This window comes from Nasonia vitripennis, chromosome 3 (genome assembly GCF_009193385.2).
Source record: "Nasonia vitripennis strain AsymCx chromosome 3, Nvit_psr_1.1, whole genome shotgun sequence".
Classification (NCBI taxonomy): Eukaryota; Metazoa; Arthropoda; class Insecta; order Hymenoptera; family Pteromalidae; genus Nasonia; species Nasonia vitripennis.
In genome coordinates this window covers 7,916,382-7,938,827 of record NC_045759.1, presented here as the reverse complement: position 1 = coordinate 7,938,827, position 22,446 = coordinate 7,916,382, and the positions used below count along the sequence as shown (strand labels likewise).

Here is a 22,446-nt window from a genome sequence, read left to right as displayed (position 1 = left end):
TGGCTGGATTTTCGAGTCTGTTTCAAGGCCTCGTAAATTACTTGGACAGAGTTTAACGAAAACTTGATACTTGCGAACAGCTTGGATAAAAAGCAAGTACTTCATCGATTCAATTTAAAATAATAAACTAAAATTTACATTTTTCAAATATTTTTCAAATTCAAAAAATCCTTGTTATTTCTTTTATAGTATATTATGAAAGAATATTTGAATAATTTTTTTTTTTGTCATTGATTTTATTGTCGAACAATAATCTTGAAATACTTAATTATTTTAAATGTTCGCGCGATCTTTATACCAAGCTTCGTGACTATATTGTATCTGAACAGCTGTTGAGATAAAGATAATTTTATCTTGACCGAGCTGATTTAGTTTTTTGCTGGTGCCTGATGGCATTGCATCTCACTTTTATCTAACAACGGATAATGGCAAAAATGAACGCCCAAAACAATACATTATTTTGACAGCAAGTCGGTTAGCGAATCTCACCCGCACAGAATGTCCATCAACATCGACATTAGACTCAAACGAGCCAGCAAAATTTATCGAGAGGGAGTGAGTTATTTTACATTTTTTAATAAAAATAAGTTTATTTATCCATAAGGTTAACATCTATTTATGTATTATAATCAAATTCCATTCTAATGAGGTTTGTCAATTTGTTAAAAACAAGTAACTGGGCAAAATTTAATAACTTTTATACCAATTTACAGGAATGTGTCAGTGGTTTAATTTTGTTACAAACAAACTCTGACATAAAGCACGATGGGATATTCCTAACGATGGAAGGTGCAGTCAATCTCCAGTTGAGTTCAAAAACTGTTGGTATTTTTGAAGCCTTCTACAATTCAGTAAAGGTCAGTCAATTGTATTTGCAATAAATTCATTTGCATTCAAATACATGTATTATTTTTTTTTAGCCAATACAATTAGTGCAATATACAGTTGAAGTTGCTCCAGTGGGAAAAATTCCTAGTGGTAAAACAGAAATACCGTTTGAGTTGCCTCTGAAACCTCGTGGTACCAAGACGCTATATGAAACTTATCATGGAGTTTTCGTCAATATACAATACATGATACGCTGTGATATCAAAAGAAGTTTTCTAGCAAAAGATGTTAGTAAATCACTTGAATTCATCGTAGAGGATAAACCTGTTAAAAAAGAGAAGGAACCGAATAAGACTGTTTTCTTTGAGATAATGCCAGAATCCCTTCAGAATACTAGGGATAGAGATCGGAGCAATGTTCCTAGATTTCGTATATCTGGCAAATTAGACTCACTTTACTGCAAACTTTCAGATCCATTAACAGGAGAAGTTATAATTGATAATTGTTCGGCTGTTATCAAATCTATTGAATTGCAATTGGTAAGAGTAGAGACATGTGGATGTGCTGAAGGATATTCAAGAGATGGTAACTTTATCTCATTTTTCCCAGATAGATTTTTCTACCCTTAAACTAAATTTCAACTATTAATTATCTTTGTAGCGACGGAAATTCAAAATATACAAATTGGGGAAGGAAATGTTTGTTCAGGACTTGCTATTCCAATATACATGATTTTTCCACGGCTCTTTACATGTCCAACTTTGAGTACTAGTAACTTCAAAGTCGGTAAGATATTTAAATGAATTACTTTTTATCATAAATTGAATATGATTTGCTAAATATTGACATGAGAAATTAACGTAATTTTCAGAATTTGAAGTAAATCTTATTGTTGTATTTGAAGACGACTACCTCGTGACGGAAAATTTTCCTATTATTCTTGCAAGGCACTAAATATTTCAAAACATTATTTTGTTATCTGTACAGTTTTATTATACATATCTCATATTTTATTGTACATACGTCATATTTTGATAAACCAACTTGAACTTGGAAAATTTTATTTTTATTTCCTAACTGAGTCGTAAGAATACATGTACTGAAACAAGTCAGGTAACAAACAAGTCACTTGAATTTTCACACAGTCGGATAGTTAGCCATTATATCAGTCCAGTCCAAACTTTTGGATAAATGATCTCACGTATCTCTCAACGTTTCTGTTGTGGGATAAACCAACAGATGCTAGTAACACTACGTAGCTAAGCATAAAAGTTAACAATTTGTGCTGTTTTAGCCATCCCAAAAATCCATTATTATGTGAAGGCCTGTAATAACAGGAAAAAATAGATGAGTGCTTACAAATTAGGTAAAAAAAAGGTACTTGAAAGTAAATTTTAAATTACCTTAGGCGGCCGAATTCTTGACTGTATACCAAGAGATATCTTATTCTCACTAAATCATTGTTGAGTACCAAGCAGTATTTATTTGGAACTTTGCCACCAATAGACTCTGGTGCTATGTTTCTCGTGCGATCATCTTGAGTAAAAAATACAATTTTATATTTTTTGTTGCAAAAAACTTTTTATTAAAAAAAAAAAAATTGTAAATAATCATGTACGAATTACCTGTGTCACCTATTTTTACATCAGGGTGATTGATGATTTCACATAGGGCTATGCAACTCAAATCGCTTCCTAATATACTTCCACCCCATCCATAACCCACAGGACTGTATGGTAGACTGACTCCTAATTCACTAGACAGGTATATGCCTTTTCCAAATAGCGACTTCTAAAATTTTGAAATCTGCAAATAAGTCTTGAAAATATTACTTCTGAAATAGACAGTATGAACTATTACTTTGCACATGTGTTGCTGTAGTCCATAATGGATAATGGAATGAAAATTTTCTAATCTACTTCCATGATAAGCATAGAACGTGGAATGTCCTTTGGCAAGCTCTCTCCATCTGTCTTCCGAAGCTGATGATTTGGCACTTGCAATTTGAAAAATTAAATTAGGGACTGCAACAGCCATTTGTGAGTTTACCCTTTTTAATACAGATTCATGCTGGAAAAATGTAAATATTTTTTTATTACAGCTCCATCATAGTTTGTAAATTAATAAACTTATTAACTTACGCAGTCTTTACTAATACTTTTGATATGTAAATCTTTCAATCTTATTAGAACCCAAAATAGCAATTCTATAGTATTTGCTTTAGTTTTGTAAATATTTGGCTCTTTTAGTTCTTGAACAATAATTGGTAATGGCGGCACAAGCTCAACAGCCTTTCTCTGAAAGCAGGAAGTAATAAACTTGGTAGTATGTTCAATCAAACATACAAAGAAAAAATTGTGACTTATTTAAAACTCACCAAAGACTCGATATCTTTAGTTTCATTTTTTATGTACATAGGTGGAAATGGCCTGAGGCAAGTATCATGTCGATAAGTGTAAACGGCTGCCACGAACAGCGACCACTTCAAGTCCGCAGCTTTCAAGTCCTTCTCGAGTATATGCCTCAGAGCCAAAATTTTCCTCTCCGTGTTCTCCTTGTTGATGAGTGCATCAACAGTAGCTGAACGCAGAACCTCAAATTCAGACTGATTTGGTGCACTGGCATTTTCCTTGATGTCCAAGCATTCGTCGAACTTGGTCGGAGTCTTCTCAAGACAAGCCATATTTGATCGAACGTTCTCGAGTATCTGTTCGTCGGTAAACAGAGATAATCATCACAACGACAAAACCATTTTTCCTTGACAGCAGCAACAAACATTGAATTTACGTAACTGTCTCGAGAAGCGACACTATAATAAATCATGGGATTAGATGGTAAATTTACTTACGTTTTAGATACGAGTAATTTCACGGGAAATCGTCATTTTAGTTAAAAAAAAAAAAAATTATACAAAATGATTCGGTCTGCGCTGGCCGGCGAAAGATCGAGCTGTCTGTTTTCCGCCGTCTTTTGTTGTGTTTGCGCGTCGGGCCGTGGGACACGTAGTCGCATAGCGTATAGCAGAGTAAGAGACAAGCCGAAGTAGACGCAGGATGGTTAACTTGACGACTCAAAAACATCGCCAAGATAAACGATCGGCGTTGCACATTTTGCTCTGATTGATAAAGTCTGAACGTTCGAGTTTGCAAGGATTTGTGGAAAATAAACAATGTTAGTTTGTGTTTATTGGACGCAGGCGTTTGTGAGAAAATAAGAAAACAAGTGGGCGCGGTTTGGCTGAATTCGGTTGGCAGCTATGAGTGTCAAATATTCAAACTTGGAAAGTTGGAATCTTTACGAAATTAAAGTTTCTTGGAGCAAGCATTGAAATTGATGAGATTGACAGCAAATCGTTCGAAAAATTGGTAACCCTGCGTTGAAAAAATGTTTAAATTATTTTTCTATTTTATTAAAGTAAAATAGTAAAATAATATTTTTAGCAGTAATTATCAAATTAGTCATTATTTTGAAACTTTACTCGACAGCTTTTTTAAACTTATTTAACGCACCTCTACGTTAAAATTATAAAAATAAGCTCTAATTATAAAAATTCGTTCGCTTATCGAGAATAAAATCTCTTTACAATCATGCACAGTTATATCTAAGCAGAGCGAGTTACTCGGTCTAACCGGACCCCGAGCGTATCCACTTACGCCAGGCACACAGGGGTGAGTTTTGCCTATACGACATGGGCGCGTCTGACGATACGCTCCTGTTTCTACTGATCTAAAATCCATCCCTATTTTCGCCCAGTTTACAGCAGTGTATCTTTCAATTTCAGGCGAAAAACTACTTTCTCTGGGCATCTCAATTTTTTTTTTTTACATCAGTAATAAGTAAGAACGTCTGTCTGCAGGAAAGCTCAGCTCGAACAACAGCACCGAAAATGCCACAGCAGAATCGAAAAGTTTAATTCACCTATGACAGCATAATATAGCTAGACGGGGTCTTTCGCGTCGGCTCGATTGGCGGCACTGCGATTCAATGTCATGCCTCAAGGTAAACTATCAATGACGTCAGCGCACGTCACATTAACAAGTGGGAGTGGATATGGATGCGAGAGGAGGAGAGCGCGCTGCTGCCGCGGCTTGCCGACCATTAGCGATCGCGGGCGAAAGAGAGAGAGAGAGAGACACACACGCAGCTCGGAGCGCGCCGCGACACGAGAGAGCATATAGAGATCTCGTCTGGTCGCAACGAAATTTTCGCTCTTTCTCTCTCTCTCTCTCACCCACTCCATACCTATATACCGTGCGTACACGTGCGCGTGCGTGCGTGTGTGTGTGTGTTTCAGTGCAGTGTCTACATAATCTCTCTCTCTCTCTCTCTACCAACATACGCTACTCCTCGCGCGCATGAGGCGGCGCCCGCAACGAGTGTTCTAGTCCTCGCGCCGTGTGCCGCCTTGTCAACACACGTTGCGCGCACATTGCCCGTAAACCGTCTCTTTCTCGCAAAAGAGGAAAAAAATATGCGACCGCTGGATCGGTAGCCGTATACACTTGGCATGTAGAGGAGAGAGAGCGAGAGAGAAAAAAAAAACGAGCAGCACCCGGCGAGAGAAGGCAGTAAAACGTGCTCATCGGCGAAAAAATTCCGCTGCAGCGGTAGCCGCCTGCAAAGCAACAACAACGACGAGTAGCAGCAGCAGAAGAAGAAGAAGAAGACGAAGAAGAGGAGGACGACGAAGAAGAGGATTAAAAAAAAGTTGAGGAACGAGTCGAGAAAGAGAGAGAGAGAGAGAGAGAGCAGCACATATCGCAGCAGTAGTCGGTGTCCCCGCGCGCGTACATACATACGCATACAGCGCAAGTAGCAGCCAGGGCAGTAGATACCGGATAGCCGCAGCGAGTCAGTGGTGGAGAGACGTACAGAGAGCAGCGGAGAGACCGACGGCGATCGTATATATCGCCGCGCGCACCGACACTTCTCAGATGGAAAATCACCGAAAAGCCCGTGCGCATGCCCGCGCCCGATGACGTCACGAAAATTGTGGTTTTGATCCGGACTGCTGCTGCTGCTGCTGCTGCTGCTGCTGCTGCCAGCAGCAGTAGATTTTGCTCTCCTGCGTTTCTTCTCGTGTGTGCGCCTGATATATACATACACTTGTACATACACATGTGAGTGCGGTTTTTTTTTCGCCAAGTGCGCGTGCATCATACCCTCGCAACACTCAGTCCAAGAGTGAGAGAGAGAGAAAGAGAGAACAAGAGAGGGCCGTATTATTGTACGCAGAGCAGAATCGAATATCGCGCGGCGCGCGCGCAAGAGTGAGAGAGAGAGGAAAAGAAACGCGCACGCATATATATATATATATATATAGTGTGCGCGCGCGCGCGATCGCTCGTTCGTCTTGTGGTATATATTATATACAGTGTTGTTGCTTGGTTAGTCGGTCGCTCTCGTCGACGAGGGAATATGTGCACGGCGCGAGGATCCTCGTCGCGGCTCTTCCTCCTGCTCAGGAGGGCATCGTCGTCGTAGCGCGCGGGCGCGTTATTTTCGATAGACATCGGATTACACGTACATTATCGTGTACACACGTATACGGACATCCCAAGAGAGAGAGAGAGAGCAGTGCGCGCGGAACTGTAGCTGAAAAAAAAGAGCGAGGAATGATGATGCTCGTCGATCACTAGGAGACGACGACAGGAGGAGAAGATTCCGCACTAGAGGTCGAGAGACGTCGCTTCGCTCGGCCGGTTGGACAGAGCTGCCTTGTAAGTACATCGAGCACATGTATACGTCCCTCTATGCACTGCAGAGGGAGACAGCGCGATATTCGCCATATTTTTCCTCCTCCTCCTCCTCCTCCGCCGCCGCTTCGCTGCATGTCTTCTTCGATGCTCCTTTTTTTATCCGCTTCGCGAGAGCTTCATCTTTTTTTTTCGTCAATCTCTCTCTCTCTCTCTCTCTCGCAGGCGCGAGAGTGAGCGAACGCGGAGGGAACTTCTGACGAGTGTGTGTGTGTGTGTGTGTGAGTGCGTCGGAGAGAGAGAGAGAGAGATGGCCTTCGACCGCGCGCGCACACTCTTGTGTACACATATATACATGTAGCGTTTGGTGCGCTCTGTGTGTGTGTTTAGCGCTGCGATTATGACTTCTGTATATGCGCGTGCTTTAGGGGGGCTAAATGTCACTTTGGTTATGTAGATGTACAGACGGCGAGGATGGTGTGTGCGTATATAGGTATGCCAGCGAGTTATGACACATAGGCACGACGTTGCTCAGGCTTGGATTTTTCGGACGAGGATATAGTTTATGGCTGCTACTCTGGAGAGCGTGTGTGCGTGTGAGAGAGAGAGAGAGAGATTTTATTGATCTCCATAATATACCGGCGGGGATCGAATATTCTTTTTTACATCTCACTGGGTCACCTCATTACGTATATACACAGACGCGCGGATTTCGGCGCTGCAGCTATTATATATCGCGAGAGACTTGAATTATTCATCTATTCGCGACTACGTTTTCCGCTGGTGCAGCTTGTTTTTGCAATTGCGTGTTTACCACCTGTGCGCTTCTTCATAACTAACCGTTTTCGCCTGCAGTAATATAGCGTATAATTCACCGATCTCAACACAATTGGTCAGCTGTTATCGCGTCTGCAGATCAAAGTTCTTCTCTCTCTCTCTCTCTCTATTTACTTTCGCGAGAGACACATCAGCGGCACACATTATTGTTTTCAATTAACGCTCGATGCAGCGCATTATCGCTCCCTCTGCTATATTCTCGCGCAGACGACGACAACAACAATAACACACGCAGCTCATCGTGGAAAAAGCTGCGCCGACGTTAGAATCCCATTAGCTTACTAATACACCGACTCCTTATCCCGCGGAGAAGACAATACAGAGTCGAACGAGCCCATACGACTTATCGACGCAGATTTCGCAATCGCCTCGATAATAAGATCGAACGGAACGTAATATATAAAAAGCCGCGTGGACATCGGACATTTTCCTCTCTCTCTCTCTCTCTTTCTCTCTTTATAGTCCCCCCCGATTAGATCCGCCGGTGAGATAGCGCCGCTGCCGCCGCCACCGCGTGTCTGTGAAATGTTTTCATTGCGCGCGGCGGCGTTACGTCAGCGTGTATTATGTTATATACTTATGCTGCTCCTTCGTCGGCGAAAAAAAGGAAAAAAAAGAAAAACTTCGCTCGACACGTCCGATCCGTTGGTTATTCTCACGTTTCAAAACACGGCGTGTAATACGCGGGGGGCGACGTGCTCTGTCTCTCCGAAAAGGAATTCCTCAAATATTGACTTTTTTTTGCGCGGCCACCGCGCACGACGAAAAAAAGGAAAGGGGGCGCAACCACCACTATATACGTCGTCCCACTGTGTACATACTGTTACCACTTGACGCGAGCTTTCGCTGCTGCTGTGGCCGAATAATTACGTGTATACAGATGAGTTCTGGTTTAGTTTTTTTTTTTTCGGGAACGGATTCTCGGGGTGGAGTTTGATCTTGATTTTAATCGATGTTATGACTCGGTGCGATATCGGAATCGTGAGAGCGGAGGTTTATCTGTATTGTACCGGGTTTGAACAATTTTTTCCTTCACTGTGTGCTCTTCTAATCTCGAGTTTCCACGAATCTATATGCGCGACTTGTATATAATTCAAGTTACTCGGTCGTTGTCACAGGCGCACGTCTATCGCGTGTGTTACAAGACGCAATCGTTATCGATCCGATATATCACACGGAAGACGCGTCTGATGTGGATTTTCGATCTTCGTAATTATCCAAGCTAATTACCGATTCGATTTCGCCGGACTATTTATAAACGAGAAATACGGTTAATTATAACTTCCTAGACACCTTCCGATCTATTTCTGTCCCGCAGCACTTATATTATAACTCGTATAACTCGGCGTTTAAGCCTCGCGCGAAACGAGATCGGTAATGACTCTCTCTCTATATATATTTTTTTCTCTCTCTCTCTCTCTGTCTAACGAGTTGCGAGAAAACAAAGCAATGCGAAAAAAAACACACGACTCGCGGAGAGTATATCGGGTAACGAGCACATGACGCACACACGCGCGTCGTTGAAAAATCGATGTGCTTTTTCGTTTCGTTTCGAGAGAGGCCCGGCGGCGATATACACTCGTGTCTCTGAGAGAGCCTAAAGCAAACGATCGAGAAGCGATTCTCGGAAAAAGACTCGGGTGGCCGAGGTACACGTGAAATTTGAACAGTTGCCCGCGATTATTTCCAAGACGAGCTTTTATCGAATTTCTTCGCGCGCAAAGTGCGACGAGACACGCATACGCGTATGCGTGTGTGTGTGTGTGTGAGGCGACGTTCCTATGCTAATGTGTCTGTCTCTCACCTGTGAAGGAAGCCCTCGACTCTATATAGATATTATTCGCTATACGAAAATCCATATTATTATATCTAGGACACTCGCATCACACACGTATATCGCATTCATCAATACGATACATACTCCTTGGGATGATGGGTTTACGCAGACACGTCTAGAATAAATCTTCTCGGACGAGGCTGTAAACTATAGCGCGAAGAATGAAAAGCTCGTTTTTTTTTTTTGTTTTTTTTTGCTGCCCCCAGAATTCACGCCATCGTCGTCGTGATTAATACACAGGCGCAAAAATGAAGTCATGCGGCGCGTCGTATACACTTGTGTGTATATCTCGCGATAATTTCTGAATAATCGCAGAGAATTTTTCCCCGGAACATTATGTCAGCCGTGCGAGAAGATTACGTTTTTCATCGTCGCGCGCATCTATCTATTAGCCTCAACGACATCAGCGGCGGAAATTAATGACGAATTTCCAGACAATTACGGTGTATGCACACATATACAGGAGCCGTCGTCGTGTCCTCTCTCTCTCTCTCTCTCTCTCTCTGTGCACTCGAAAACGAGAGAAAAAAACGCCAATGGAATACGCACTGCTGCTGCTGCTCTTTTCTCGCTGAAAATCTGTTACAAGGTGACATTTGACTGTATTCTCTCTCTCTCTCTCTCTCTCACACACCGTCCGTCTCTCTCTCCCGTGACTTCAATCATCGTCTTTAACTACACTTTGACTGCGCTTTTTTTTCACGCGAAGCGTATTATAATCGTCGTAGAGAGAGAGACTTCGAATCCTTCGACTTACACCAGAGCCTTCATCCCGAGATTTCGCTCGAGTATATTACAGCGCAGGAATTTCGCCGATTCGATACTCGTAAAAATGAAGGAGAGAAAAAAGAGAGTCGAAACGCACAGCACATATACGCACGAGGCGCTTATCTGCCGTGTAGAATCACCGAGAAGAGTCTACCCGTTTTTCTGGTGCGCGCGAGCGCGGCGACCTTCGAAGGATATTTTTTCCGTTTACTCTCTCTCACTTGGGAATCTTTTCGCGGTGCATGTGTATACGTGCAGCCCACAGAGAGGCGACGACATTTCTTTTCCACGCGTTCGAGAGAGAAAACGACGACGATAGCGCGCAGGCGAGCGAGAGAGAGAGAGAGAGGAAAAGGGTTAAACGAGCCGATAAACTGCGCGTACGTGTGTGTGCGTGCGATGAGGAGCCAGTGCGGTATCGGAGTGAATGCACGCACACATGCGGTGCTTGGATGCAGAGACGCGCGCGCGCGCGTGTGTGTGTGTGTGTATATAGTCGACTCGCTGTGAGTTGGTTCTCTCTCTCTCTCTCTTTTCTGCGGTGCGGCAGCAGCGAGAGCCGCTCGGGTAGTCGGCAGTAGTCGCCATCTGCACGAGCGTTTTGTTTACTTTCCGAGAGAACGCCGAGTCGCATCGGTAACGTAGAAACGCCGGCGGTGGCGCCTTTTTTGCTATTATCGAGCTTTATGCGCTGTATGCAACTTCGTGGAGCTTGTGTGCTGAACGGAATTTTGAGATGGAGATGATGTGTCTGTATATAAAAGATTCGTTCGAATTTTGAAAGTACCGCCATTGAGCTTTCGAGCTTGCGAACTGATTTTGACGGAAAAAAGACATATGCCATCTATGCAGAATAATCTGGTTGATCAAGTCAGCAGCTTGCAATTAAAGATAACAATTTTCAAGTTCTTGCAAGCCCAGTAAAACATATCAGCTGTTCACCAACTCGTGGCGCCACCCCTGTCCTTCTTCCAAGACACACAGCTGTGATTTTAGGCAAAGCAGCCTCTCGTGTCATTTTTAGCAATTCAACAAATACCCTTCAGTGTAAATAAACGCAGATAAAATTCCCAAAAAATCGCCACATGCGCAATATATACCTACACATTCATTCAACATTATCCGCAAGCTTCGAGAACTCAACTCCCAATAACACGCGCATTGTTGTCACAGCTCTCTCCATTCACAAACGCGAACACCCGCCCCCCATTGACTGCGGCGCGAAATCCTAAAAAAAAATATGTAGTCCAAACTCGTCTTGAACTTGCACATCGTCGGCTGTGCTTTATACAGGTGTCCGTGTCTATGCCTATATGCACTCACACACATACTCATCAGTGAAAGCAGCGGCAGCAACTCCCCCTTTGCATTCTGCCGCGTAATTTTAAACTCCGGGAGCCTAAATAAAGTTCGACAGCGAAGCGCGCGCGCCGATAATAAAATGCTCTATACTCTCTCATTCGCTCTGTGTGTATAGGTATATTCAGAGGGGGTAGGTATTGTGTAGGTCTGCGACGAGCCGTCTGTTACTACTTCTTGCGCCGCGCGCACAACAACCCCTCGCGCTTAATATATTGCACCGATTCGCTGCACGCGTCGCTCTCAGCTTCCTGAATTTTTCAGGCAATTTGACGTTGGATTGCCACACACACACACACACACACGTGTGTGTACGAGTCTATGACGTCGGCTTTTTTTAAGGTCCTGCGACTCTATAGCCGCTGAATTAGCCATGCTAACGTCGGTTTCATGACTTTTTTTATAGACTCTTACTCTCTGATGGTACACGTATTACGTACTTTTGTTTGTTTAAACCTGCAGCGCGGAGAGCGTGACGGTTTCGGACGTAGGTATACACATATATAGCTGATGCGCTGCAGCACCAGCCGGTGTGACTGGATTTTATACTCTCTCTCTCTCTCTCTCTCTCTCTGGAATATTGAAATGTTTTTTTGAATTATTCAGAGGATGTACGGTATGAAAATGGAAATGGAGATCTCTCGTGCATATTGACATATTATATACCTGCACTTCTGTTCATTACGTATTAATCGAGCTGGCATGTAAAGATAGAATCAATTTTCATCCGAGAGAGAGAAATGAAGCTGAAGCTACCTGCCACACAGAACCCGCCGAACAGTGCCTTATATGCGGTGGGGCCCCAAATTGTTTTTTTAATGTACACAGCTTAAAACCGCTTGATTATGGTTAAGATAATCACAGATTATCGGGAAAAGTACTATTCCGTAAAATTTTAAAGTACGAATCAATAAAACATATTTCTGAATTACTACTGGCCAACGAGGTTTGCGAGGATTGTTCCTCATACGTGTGAGAAGTCAGCCACAGCGTTGAGGTCATGGCAACAAGTTATAAATAAACAAAATCACCTCCTTACTTGCAAAATATATCCGTATATATAGGCTTCACTTCGTAAATTCTATGAAACTTTTTTTAGAATAATGTTTGGCGAGCGAAACATGCTGGAGGCTTTCTTCTTACGTGTAGAAAGACATCTACCGTGAGAAACTTGTGACACCAATGTTATTAATAAACAAAATCGCCCCTTACTCGAAAAAAAGTTTTATGAATGTGACGTAGCGAAAGCCGAATATTCGTGCTTTTTTGCAACTAAGAGGCGACTTTGTTTATTAATTTATACCAATTAAACATTGGTGCCACAGGTTTCTCACGATAGATGTCTTTCTACACGTAAGAACAAGGCCTCCAGCAAGTTTCGCTCGCCAAACATTATTTTAAAAAAAGTTTCATGGATGTGACGTAGCGAAAGCCGAATATTCGTGCTTTTTTGCGACTAGGAGGCGACTTTGTTTATTAATAACATTGGTGCCACAGGTTTCTCACGATAGATGTCTTTCTACACGTAAGAACAAGGCCTCCAGCAAGTTTCGCTCGCCAAACATTATTTTAAAAAAAGTTTCATGGATGTGACGTAGCGAAAGCCGAATATTCGTGCTTTTTTGCGACTAGGAGGCGACTTTGTTTATTAATAACATTGGTGCCACAGGTTTCTCACGGTAGATGTCTTTCTACACGTAAGAACAAGGCCTCCAGCAAGTTTCGCTCGCCAAACATTATTTTAAAAAAAGGTTCATATAATTTACGAAGTGAAACCTATATATACGGATATATTTTGCAAGTAAGGAGGTGATTTTGTTTATTTATAACTTGTTGCCATGACTTCAACGCTGTGGCTGACTTCTTATACGTATGAGGAACAATCCTCGCAAACCTCGTTGGCCAGTAGTAATTCAGAAATATGTTTTATTGATTCGTACTTTAAAATTGCTATCTTTGCGATTGTTGCCTTTAATTGTTTATTTAATGCCCATTTTGATTGTTTTTTACGGAAAAGTACTTTTCCCGATAATCTGTGTAAATAAAAAAAAACATTTGGGGCCCCACCGCATATACGGCACTGTTCGGCGGGTTCTGTGTGGCGGGTAGCTTCAGCTTCATGAGAGAGAACGGCGTCCTTTCGAATATTGAGAAAAGCTGTGGGTCGACGACCGCCATGTCCTCTTCTTCTTTTTTTTTTTGTATACATGCTTCAAATTCTGGGAACAGATTTCCATTGTATGCAAAAATTATCGGCTCCCGTTGTTTCATCACGTGTGTAGACAACTGTTCGAAAAGTGTGATATGCTGGTCAAACTACTATTTTTCGCATTGCTTGGTCGACTCGGAAAGTATGGGCGTCTCTAAATATAAGTCGTTGAATGTTTAACCGCGGGCTTTTGCATTTTTAATTTCTTCGATATATATTCTTTCCGGAGTTCTGTAAGGTTTTTGCGCGAAGACGAATCCGTCAGTATATAACTCTCGACGTACAGTATGCAGTTAAAATAAGTGACGGGCGAAGCTGCGCTTTGCGAATTCATGAGATTTAATTAACTCGGTTGATTCGAGAGATGAAAAAAAATGCGATTAAATATTATTGAAACTCCATATAATATATCCTTTGATTTATATTCCGTTGATAAATTTCTTTTTATCCTCCTCTATACAGAGGGATATACTCGCTCTTCCTCTCTCTGTGATACGTTTAATGTGCTCAGCTCTCCGCGATGCTTCATTGAAAATTAAATATTTCTTTTGAAAAATTCACATCCCCGCGACAGTGACGAAAAATTGACCGAGAGCATAAAAATATTCAATACCATACGTGACAGAATTAAAATTTTCATTATCGACGTATGTGTTTGTGGATAGGATGATTACGGCGGAGAGTCAGTTCGGGGAAGGGCATAATGAAATAGATTATGAAAAATAAAGCTCTCGCATACGCTTTAGACCATATCGATTTTAATTTCTTCTTCATACTCCAATTGTCGCGATAGCCGAGAGAGTTTTTTTTAACTGTCCATTAATTACTCTATATATACAATATTGGCATTATATTTCAGTCGATAAATAAATTTAAAAAAACCTATAACTCTATAAATTATTCTCAAGTGCCGCGCACGGTAGTCCGCGCTCACTCGAGAGAGAAGAAGGAAAAAGAGAAGATGCGCCATGGCTCCTTCAAATATTTAACAGTCACAAACACTTCCGCGCGTACACATCCTTTCGTCGTACTGCCTCGTTTTCTTCCAAAGCTTCCGTCGCTCATTCAAACAATCAAATTTCGGTCCAAAACTGCGCAGGTGAATAACGTTTCTTTCCTCAGCTCGCATTGATTCCTTACACAATAAAAAAGCTCGGCCGTAGCGGCGGCGGCGACGACGGTGGTGTTAATTTTTAAAGAGAGACTAACAACATGCACGTCGCCGCTGACGCGGAAAAAAGGTGAAGGAGAGTAGAGGCGGAAATGGATAGGATCGTTTCTTGAGGAATCCTTGACTTATCTTGACCGCTCGAATTCTTTTCAGCCCTCGTGGCGATCGTCGTAATGCTTGGTGCGATAACAATCGTTTGGTGTTCGTAATATAGGTTTATTACATTCGATCAGTGATTAGCATCGATCGCTCGAGTAATAATCAATCGGGTGACGCCTACGCGTCGGCGAAGAAAAATTTTCTTAAAATCCGATTCTTCTGGTTTATTCAAACAACCGATGGCGCAGATAGACGCACGCTATCCTCGGGGCCGATCTCGCTTTGTTCTTCCAACCTAGACCTACACACACATAAGAGAACGGATAAACGCGCCCGTAGGCTTGACAATGTATCGGGGCTGACCTCGCGACAAAAGCCGCATTCACAGCAAGGCGAGAAAGCCGCCGTAGAGAGAAGATATTATGTTATGCAGAAAGCGAGAGAGAGAGAGAGAGAGAGAGAGAGAGAGAGGAAAAAAGATTCCAAAGAGAGCGAGCGTCGCGCGTGTGACCCAAACGATGACTCCTGTTGAGACGATAGCTGCTGCTGCTTGTGTGTAAGAGATGCAAATTTTCCAATTGTTATACGCGTCTATTCTATGGTACAGGGTTTTCTTGAGAATCGCTGCGTAGCATATCATAGCTGTGTGATAAGCCGACTGATTGCCGGGCGGAGTTGGCGGTTATTACACAAAAATTTCGGCTCATTATATATTATACATCGTACATAATCCACACACTTTCTTCTTAACACGGACACGTCGCTCTTGATGTACGCGCGATTTTTTGCTTGTTGTGAAAAACTTTATCTGCGTCATCCACACGCGCACACACGCACACACACACACACACGAGCAGCTCGTCGTCTGTTTGTCTTAATGTACCGTACATTACACGCGACAATGTATCGGAAGGTGATCGTCGTATTTTTTTATTACGATAAGCCAGAGTCCGCGGCGAGATTAAGATATCGTTAACGATGACTTAATATGCCCCGCACGTCCGATAGGGAGAAAAAATCAGACGAGAGAGAAAAGGAACCAAAACATCGCGGCAAAAAATAACTCGACTTGTGCTATAAATGCTGCGGCGGCGGCTGCGGCGGCGGCGGCGGTGTCGCGCACACTTATACACACACGCTCGCGTTGTTATCAATGGGTTCCGTGAGCTGTAGAAGTCGATGCATTTAACACGGGAGCGCGAACCGCTGTGGGAAAAAATTGTTGTTATACAGTGTTTTTTTGCTCGCATATAAAAACGTCTTTGTGCGGGCTCGCTCGCGACGTTGCGATGAGCTTTAAATGGGGTGGAAATAAGCGACTATTGTGTGTACATGCAGGTATTTTTTTGAATTTCGCGCTATCCAACTGGCCGTGTACCGCGCAAAGTCCAAGAACCCTTGATAAAAAGAGAGCACATCGTCGAGAAGACACGAGCCACGACGTAATCCGAGAGAGAGAGAGAGAGAGAGAGAGAGAGAAAAAGGGGCTGTATAGCAGCTTGCGCGCCGAGGGCTTTACATCGCAAGCTCGTCGGGGTGACGTTACGCTCGGCGCGCAGGTATAGATATAGGAGGAGGAGAGAGAATGGAGGTCTTGCACGTGGCGATAGGACCACGTGGTGGGCCTTTCACCTACGTCACCGTCCAGAGAGTGGCTGGTGTAGGGAGGGGGAGAGCCGCCGCGCGCGCGCTCGCTCGCTAACACCCCATCGCAAGCACAGGCGTATTGATTGATGGTGGCCATGGTCGTTTCCATGGCAACGTTTTTCCTTTTTACCTGTGCGCCGAGCTCGGACTAGCGCCGGCTTATACACTATATACCCCGCGTCGTGTGTGTGTGTGTGTGTGTACAGCCCTCTCTACCCACCTATACGGCGCAGGCAGAGGGAGAAGTGCCGCAGAGAGGAAAAAAGCTCTTGCACACACCTACGCGTGTTTCACCTTTGCGCGCGCGGCTGACTTGCTTCTCTTTTTCAACTAGAGCGCGCGCGGAAAGTCGAGGATTCTTTTTTTTTTTTTTCCTTTTCGTTTACTAGCTCTCGAAATCGCATTACCCGTCGGCTAAGCTGTTGCGCCAGCTAGCCTCGATCCGATTTGGTGTTTTTTTTTTTTTCCCCCTCGCTTCGGCCTGTTGCTCGTCGCGCTCGAGCTTTCGAGGTGGTGTACTTCCGCGGCGATGTGATCGGTTAACCGCCGGGCAATTTGGTTGATTGAGAATTTTTTTTGTTCCACTTTGTAATACAATTCTGTATAATGTAGGTTGAAGAGAGCCTCGATTAACCGACAATTACCCTACACACGCGTATACGACTCGGACAAGGTCCGGTCAATCATTAATAAACGCGTGATACGCGCACGTATACCCGAAATTTTTGGGGTGAGCCAAAGCAGCCCTCCGATCGATATGGCAGCATAGCTTCGTGCCGAGTGTGTATTAGCTCGAATTCAAGGTCAGCCCCGCTCGGATACGTATACCTTTTCGAGTATTGTTACACGCGAGTAATAAATTGTCGCGCTGCACAGGGTCATATAGGTATAGATACCGATGCAGTTCGAATAAGCGATAGCCACATTGCGTAACCGAGCGCGAGAGAAAAACGATCGCGTGAAAAAGGGGATGTATAAAAATATATCGCCGCGGCGGCGGCGAGAGTGTGAAAGTGTTATACACAGTGATAGAGAGCAAAGGGCCGATACGTATACGCCTCTTCTAATTAGAAAATTTCTCTCTCCCGACGACTACTTTTCCTTCACACTCGATAGTTTTATCAATGATGTCCTCTACGTCATGCGTGTATAAGTCCTCTGTGTGTACTTTTTGTCTTTCTCTCTCTCTCTCTCTCTCCCCCCCCCCCCCTCTGCTCTTCGATTAGCCGCTGTGCAAAGCGCGCGTGCCACTGGCTCTCTCGAGCTCCTTTACCCTTCGAGATTCTGTATAATTTATTATCTATATGTTGGATCGCTATACACGAGCTTCTTTTTAATAATTTCAAGACTCACACAAACACGAACTTCATTACTTCAACGAGTTTTCGATGATATACTCGTATATGCATAATAGATTACGCGTAACACATCAGTAGTCAGAGAGTAATAATCGCAGCGAGATTAAAAAGCACCCGAAATCCCAAGCACTCCCCTGAGAAGGCAGCAAGTGCGAGAGAGAGAGAGAGAGCGAAAAATCCAATTTTCCGAAGCTTTCATTATTACATAAAAAATTCTGCCATCCGTTCTCGAACACACATACATACGCGCGGGCAGAGCGGATGCACGTCAGCAGCGGCGCGTATGACGACAAACCTCCCCCCGTCCCTCTCTCTCTCTCTCTCGAGGGGGTAACAGTAGCAAGAAAGAGAGAGAGAGAGAGAGAGAACGATTAAAGCGCACATCGGACAGGGAGCGACCGCAGGTGTCTACACACGTGATACTGGAACTTTTCACGCTAGACTAGTGCACGTTCCCCTCAACGCATAACCTCTGCAGCGATGCTGTTGCTTCTTCTTTTTTTTTGTTTTTCGCAAACGCACGAGCGGAATTTTTCCTTTTCTCTCCGCTCGACTCTCTATGCGTCATTCATATTCGATCCGCTACTGCATCGCTCGCGTTTTTTTTTTTTTTTTATAGCTATTGTTTTTGACCGGGTTGTTCGAGAGCAGCTCGCTCGAGCTGTGTCGCCTCATGCTTAATATATTTTAATTTCATTGCGAATCCGCTATTTCTGGACGCGCTGCAGCAGCTCTCATCTCGCGCTGGATGAGCCGATGCAAGATTCAGCGCGGAGCGATCGATAATTTCGGCTCGTCAATGTTTCACGAGGATCTCGCTCGACGTCGCTGCTGCTGCTGGAAAATATACGAGGCAGAGCGATGGCGAGTTGAGCCGCGGGGTTGTGCATTTTTTTTTTCAAGTGCTTTCCAAGTCTTGCGTAAGTTTGTTCTTTAACTATATAGCGTGTCTAGACGTCGGCTAACCGTTTGCTAATTAATCTCGTGACGATTTTCGAAGCTTATTCATCTCTGACTGTGTTCTGCGAAATGTACATCGATGAAATTCCAAGCCATACCAGTACTATCAATACCAGTTTTTGCATAAATAAATTCCCAGCAGCAGCATCAGTGTCTTACATATACACACGTGCTATTTTTGTCACCTCGACTCTCTGGGTTAGTTTAGTAAAAATTCAGCGGAATGCATACCGGTTTACCTTCGCATCAGACGCGGTAGCAGAGATCCACCTCATTTATACATCGTCGCGTCTTTGTATGCGTTTGTGTGTGTGTGTGTGTGTGTCTCGTCAAATTAGCAACGCGACTCCGTCTCTGCCCCAAAAATACAATCTTTCTCTCTCGCGCGAGACAATTGCTGCGGCTTTATTCAGAAGACATTGTTTCTCCGTCTCAGCAAAGCGAAATTTCTCGCGACGGAAAAAGATACGAAAGAGCGAATTGATTGACGCCCGTCTGTCTCTCGAGTCCAGCTCTACAGGTCGTCAACGCGTATAAACACGACGATACGTAATCGCCTCTCTGCATTTCCTAGTTCTCCAATGCAGCAGTTGCGGCATATAGACGACGACGCGTACGATATAGCCGCGCGCGCGTCTATAGCATCGTCGTCGTCAGTAGTGCCGCAGCAACGCGACGCGAATGAATTATCAATGAGTGTGTAGCGTTTGCGCGAGTTCTCTGCGAGCGGTGTATTTTAGACGCGGCGCTTCTTTTATTAGAGAAGTAGCGTCGCGTTTTGCGCGCCGAGTATACGATAATAGAGAATATTATAAGCAGAAGAGGAGGCGGGAGGAGGACCGCTTCGACGTCGTCGCTGCATCGCCGTAGGGGCCATTGATTGGCCCCGACTTCTGAGCTTGAACCGACTCAAGGATGTATAGCGACGTGTGGGAGTTTTCATTATGCTTCGCTTGTTGGGTATTAACAATGCTAATATCGTTAGCTGCAAATACAATGCTTTTCGCGTTCGGGAGTATTTTATTCGATGAGGAATTATAAATTGAGAAAAAGCTCGACCTCGATCGCAGTTCTGCTTTCGCCATCGATGATCGCCGGAGATTCGGTAAGGGCTGATGATTAAGAATTTAGAGATTATAGTTTTCTTCAATTGCAAGTGAATTGCTTCTTGGAAAGTTCAAAAATCAATTGATCTATCTATCTCCTATATCGGAATTATACCCGATAAGTGTATTACACGAGGGAGAGCGAAATGCGGGCCCGTCGATGTTCACTAATTTTTCACCGCCGATTGTTAACTCCAATCGCTTCTTCTTCTCCCCATCATCCCGTACACTTTCCCATCGTTGCTTCGGCCCGATGTGTCGATACTCGTTATCTATTATCTCCTTTTCTCTCTCTCTCTCTCTCTCTCTCTCTCGCATCGCACAATCGAGTTACAAAACTATAACCATTACACGCCGCCTTTGACTTATCGTATCCTCACACCCTTTCCTCCTCATCTCTCTCCAGCCACACACACACACACAGAGACGCGATGCGTCGGAAGCTATTAGCGTCGTAACTTTTGCTTTTTGGCGCAGTAGCCGCTAGTCTTGAATTTTTCTCCCCCTTTCTTTCCGGTATACAACGTACACACGCGGCTGTACGAAAATAGCCGAGGAGAGAGATGGCTCGCGCGTAAGTAAAGGGGCCGATGAAAAAAAAAAAAAAGAAAAGAAAGAACCTAACGCGGCGCTCTATCTCGAGACGAGGATGGATTTAATGTATTGTGCCCCGCGCTATAAGTTCTAAGTTCGCGTTTATATAGGTTCATGGAACTCGCGCGCGGCTATAGCTTTCGGTGATGCAAGTTTCATCGCTTATTCTCGCTGTGCACATATATAGCGTATACGGGGGCTGTTTTTGCGCTTTGACATGCACGTGCCAGTTTTGTTTTGCCATTGTGATGAGCCGCGTGTGCGTCGAGGCAGCGAAATGTATGAAATATTGATTAATTGGAGAGACTGCGCACACAGGCGGTTGATGTCGCATAAAAAGTGTTTTTTTTAATCATTCACGAGGATTACTTGCCGCAGAGAAAGGTTTTTAGACTTCGTTACACGGTGCTGGGCAAATATTTGATCGAGACTATGTACATTAGTCATGTCGGTTGCATGTTGGCACAAGACTACACATACGCTATCTCGGATGGAACGTTACACTCGGTAGCATCTATTCAATTTGAAGAATAAATAATTAACCTTGATTCTTAACGAGTATCAAATGCTCGGCTCTGAATACAGCATGAGAGACAGGACTTGTAGTAGCGACAACGATTTATCAATTTTAAATAGAACGTTGTCGAGCACTTGGTTTTTTTAATCTCCATCTCTCTCGTTCTGCGCCGGTCATCCCCCATTTAACATTCAAAGTTAAAAATTCGATTTTCCAAAACTACAAGCCCCGCATCTCCATGATTCCTCAGTCCCCGTCGTCTCGGTACACGTGCACGTACATAAGCCATCGTTATATATAGTTACGTGAGAATTAAACTCTGGTGCGCTTTCGCGTGCTTATCGCCGAGTCGGCTTCTCGATGTGTTACACTTCTCGCGCGCACACGATGCGTCGCTTTCGCTCTTATCGCGCTTCTGTATCTCTTTGACCTTTGATTCTTTGTTTGCGGCTCCGGCCCCAAATTATGCCTAAACTGCGCGAAAGCTTTAGGGCTGCGGTTTAACGTCTGTAGTATAGAATGTATGTCGTTTGCATTCTCTAGAACGCATAGACTTTGGAACATGTTAATGGCTTCTATTTACAATTTAATCAGGGAGCTTCTGCGTGGTAAACAGTTCTGGAAGCTTTTATTTTCTCCTCTCGTTTTCTTCTCTGTATATTATACTCCTTCGTGAAATAGTCAGCTGCTCGCGCAGACTCGCGAGCGCGGTTTAATTATCCAAGGGATTTATTCTTGTAAAAATAGAGAGAGAGAGAGAGAGAGAGTCGATCGTAATCTTTTCAGGGAGCTCTGCTAAATGAGTTTGTTGATCGTTTTAAAATACCGCAGTAAGAGAAAGAGAGAGAGAGGATCGAGCTTGATTTAATACATTTGAATCCTCTCTATTGAATTGGGGCTATATGGAGAGAGAGAGAGAGAGAGAGAGAGAGAGAGAGAGAGAGAGAGAGAGAGAGAGAGCGATCGGTCATTTTAAATCAGAGGTAAAAAGGGAAACGTTTAGCTTTAATATGCCTCTGCTCGATATTCGGTGTTAAAGATTCAGCGACTCTTTTCTTGAAATACACTCGCACACGAGCGGGAGAATTCTTATTTTTTTTTATTTACATACCACGTGCCATCGTCATCATCAGCGCAATGAAAGTAGCTGTATAGGTTTATAAAAACTACGAAAATTGACCCATCTCGAAAAAATAAAATTACCGAGCCACTTCCAGAGTCAATTTCACCATAACCTCCTACTCGCAGCTTCTCTCTCCATAAACCGCCGTTTATACCCTTTTTCTCTCTCCCTCTCTCTCTCCTAACCCTCGTGGCCTCTCTTTCCTCTCATAAACCTTACATTCCAGTGCAGACAGCGTCTCCATGCAGAAATCGATCAAAACGACCGCCGCCGCTCTTCGTTTCATTGCGAGCTAGCGCAAGAGGGAAAACGAACGAAAAAACGACTTCTTGCACGT

At 43.6% G+C, this 22,446-nt stretch overlaps 3 protein-coding genes across 12 annotated transcripts in view; 2 read left to right on the top strand and 1 right to left on the bottom strand.

Moving 5' to 3' along the window:
* Nucleotides 1–363: 363 nt before the first annotated feature.
* LOC100122236 (vacuolar protein sorting-associated protein 26C) lies at nucleotides 364–1,887 on the top strand. Its single transcript, XM_001605789.5, has 5 exons — nucleotides 364–555; nucleotides 714–857; nucleotides 921–1,413; nucleotides 1,489–1,614; nucleotides 1,700–1,887. Exons 1-5 carry the CDS (start codon nucleotides 499–501, stop codon nucleotides 1,780–1,782), a joined length of 903 nt encoding a protein of 300 aa, XP_001605839.1. The 5' UTR covers nucleotides 364–498; the 3' UTR covers nucleotides 1,783–1,887.
* On the bottom strand, nucleotides 1,796–4,048 carry LOC116416820 (protein mono-ADP-ribosyltransferase PARP16). Of its 3 annotated transcripts, none has more exons than XM_031926877.2 (7): nucleotides 3,677–4,048; nucleotides 3,206–3,535; nucleotides 2,970–3,125; nucleotides 2,689–2,898; nucleotides 2,454–2,619; nucleotides 2,232–2,364; nucleotides 1,796–2,153 (listed from the first exon to the last, which is right to left on the bottom strand). In XM_031926877.2, exons 2-7 carry the CDS (start codon nucleotides 3,509–3,511, stop codon nucleotides 1,994–1,996), a joined length of 1,131 nt encoding a protein of 376 aa, XP_031782737.1. In that variant the 5' UTR covers nucleotides 3,512–3,535; nucleotides 3,677–4,048; the 3' UTR covers nucleotides 1,796–1,993. The 3 variants fall into 3 exon arrangements, with proteins under 3 accessions (XP_031782737.1, XP_031782738.1, XP_031782739.1); XM_031926878.2 differs by having other exon boundaries at nucleotides 3,206–3,585; nucleotides 3,677–3,836; XM_031926879.2 differs by having other exon boundaries at nucleotides 3,206–3,637; nucleotides 3,740–3,836.
* Nucleotides 4,049–6,431: 2,383 nt separating this feature from the next.
* The window catches only part of LOC100122265 (myocyte-specific enhancer factor 2), a 54,024-nt gene continuing 38,009 nt past the window's right edge, over nucleotides 6,432–22,446 (top strand). For all 8 annotated transcript variants that reach the window (XM_032598593.1, XM_032598592.1, XM_032598587.1 and 5 more), the window contains exon 1: nucleotides 6,432–6,550. The gene's annotated coding sequence lies outside the window, so the exon portion shown is untranslated. The remainder of the gene's footprint in view (nucleotides 6,551–22,446) is intronic.

What these genes read in the sequence shown, in the direction of transcription:
- LOC116416820 (XM_031926877.2), bottom strand. Translation starts at nt 3,511, where the DNA reads ATGGCTTGTCTTGAGAAGACTCCGACCAAGTTCGACGAATGCTTGGAC. An exon ending in CTAAAGATATCGAGTCTTTG is followed by an intron (nt 3,126 to 3,205) that starts GTGAGTTTTAAA and finishes TCCTGCTTTCAG; the next exon opens with AGAAAGGCTGTTGAGCTTGT. An exon ending in CAAGAATTCGGCCGCCTAAG is followed by an intron (nt 2,154 to 2,231) that starts GTAATTTAAAAT and finishes CTGTTATTACAG; the next exon opens with GCCTTCACATAATAATGGAT.
- LOC100122236 (XM_001605789.5), top strand. Translation starts at nt 499, where the DNA reads ATGTCCATCAACATCGACATTAGACTCAAACGAGCCAGCAAAATTTAT. An exon ending in TGAAGGATATTCAAGAGATG is followed by an intron (nt 1,414 to 1,488) that starts GTAACTTTATCT and finishes TTATCTTTGTAG; the next exon opens with CGACGGAAATTCAAAATATA. An exon ending in TACTAGTAACTTCAAAGTCG is followed by an intron (nt 1,615 to 1,699) that starts GTAAGATATTTA and finishes CGTAATTTTCAG; the next exon opens with AATTTGAAGTAAATCTTATT.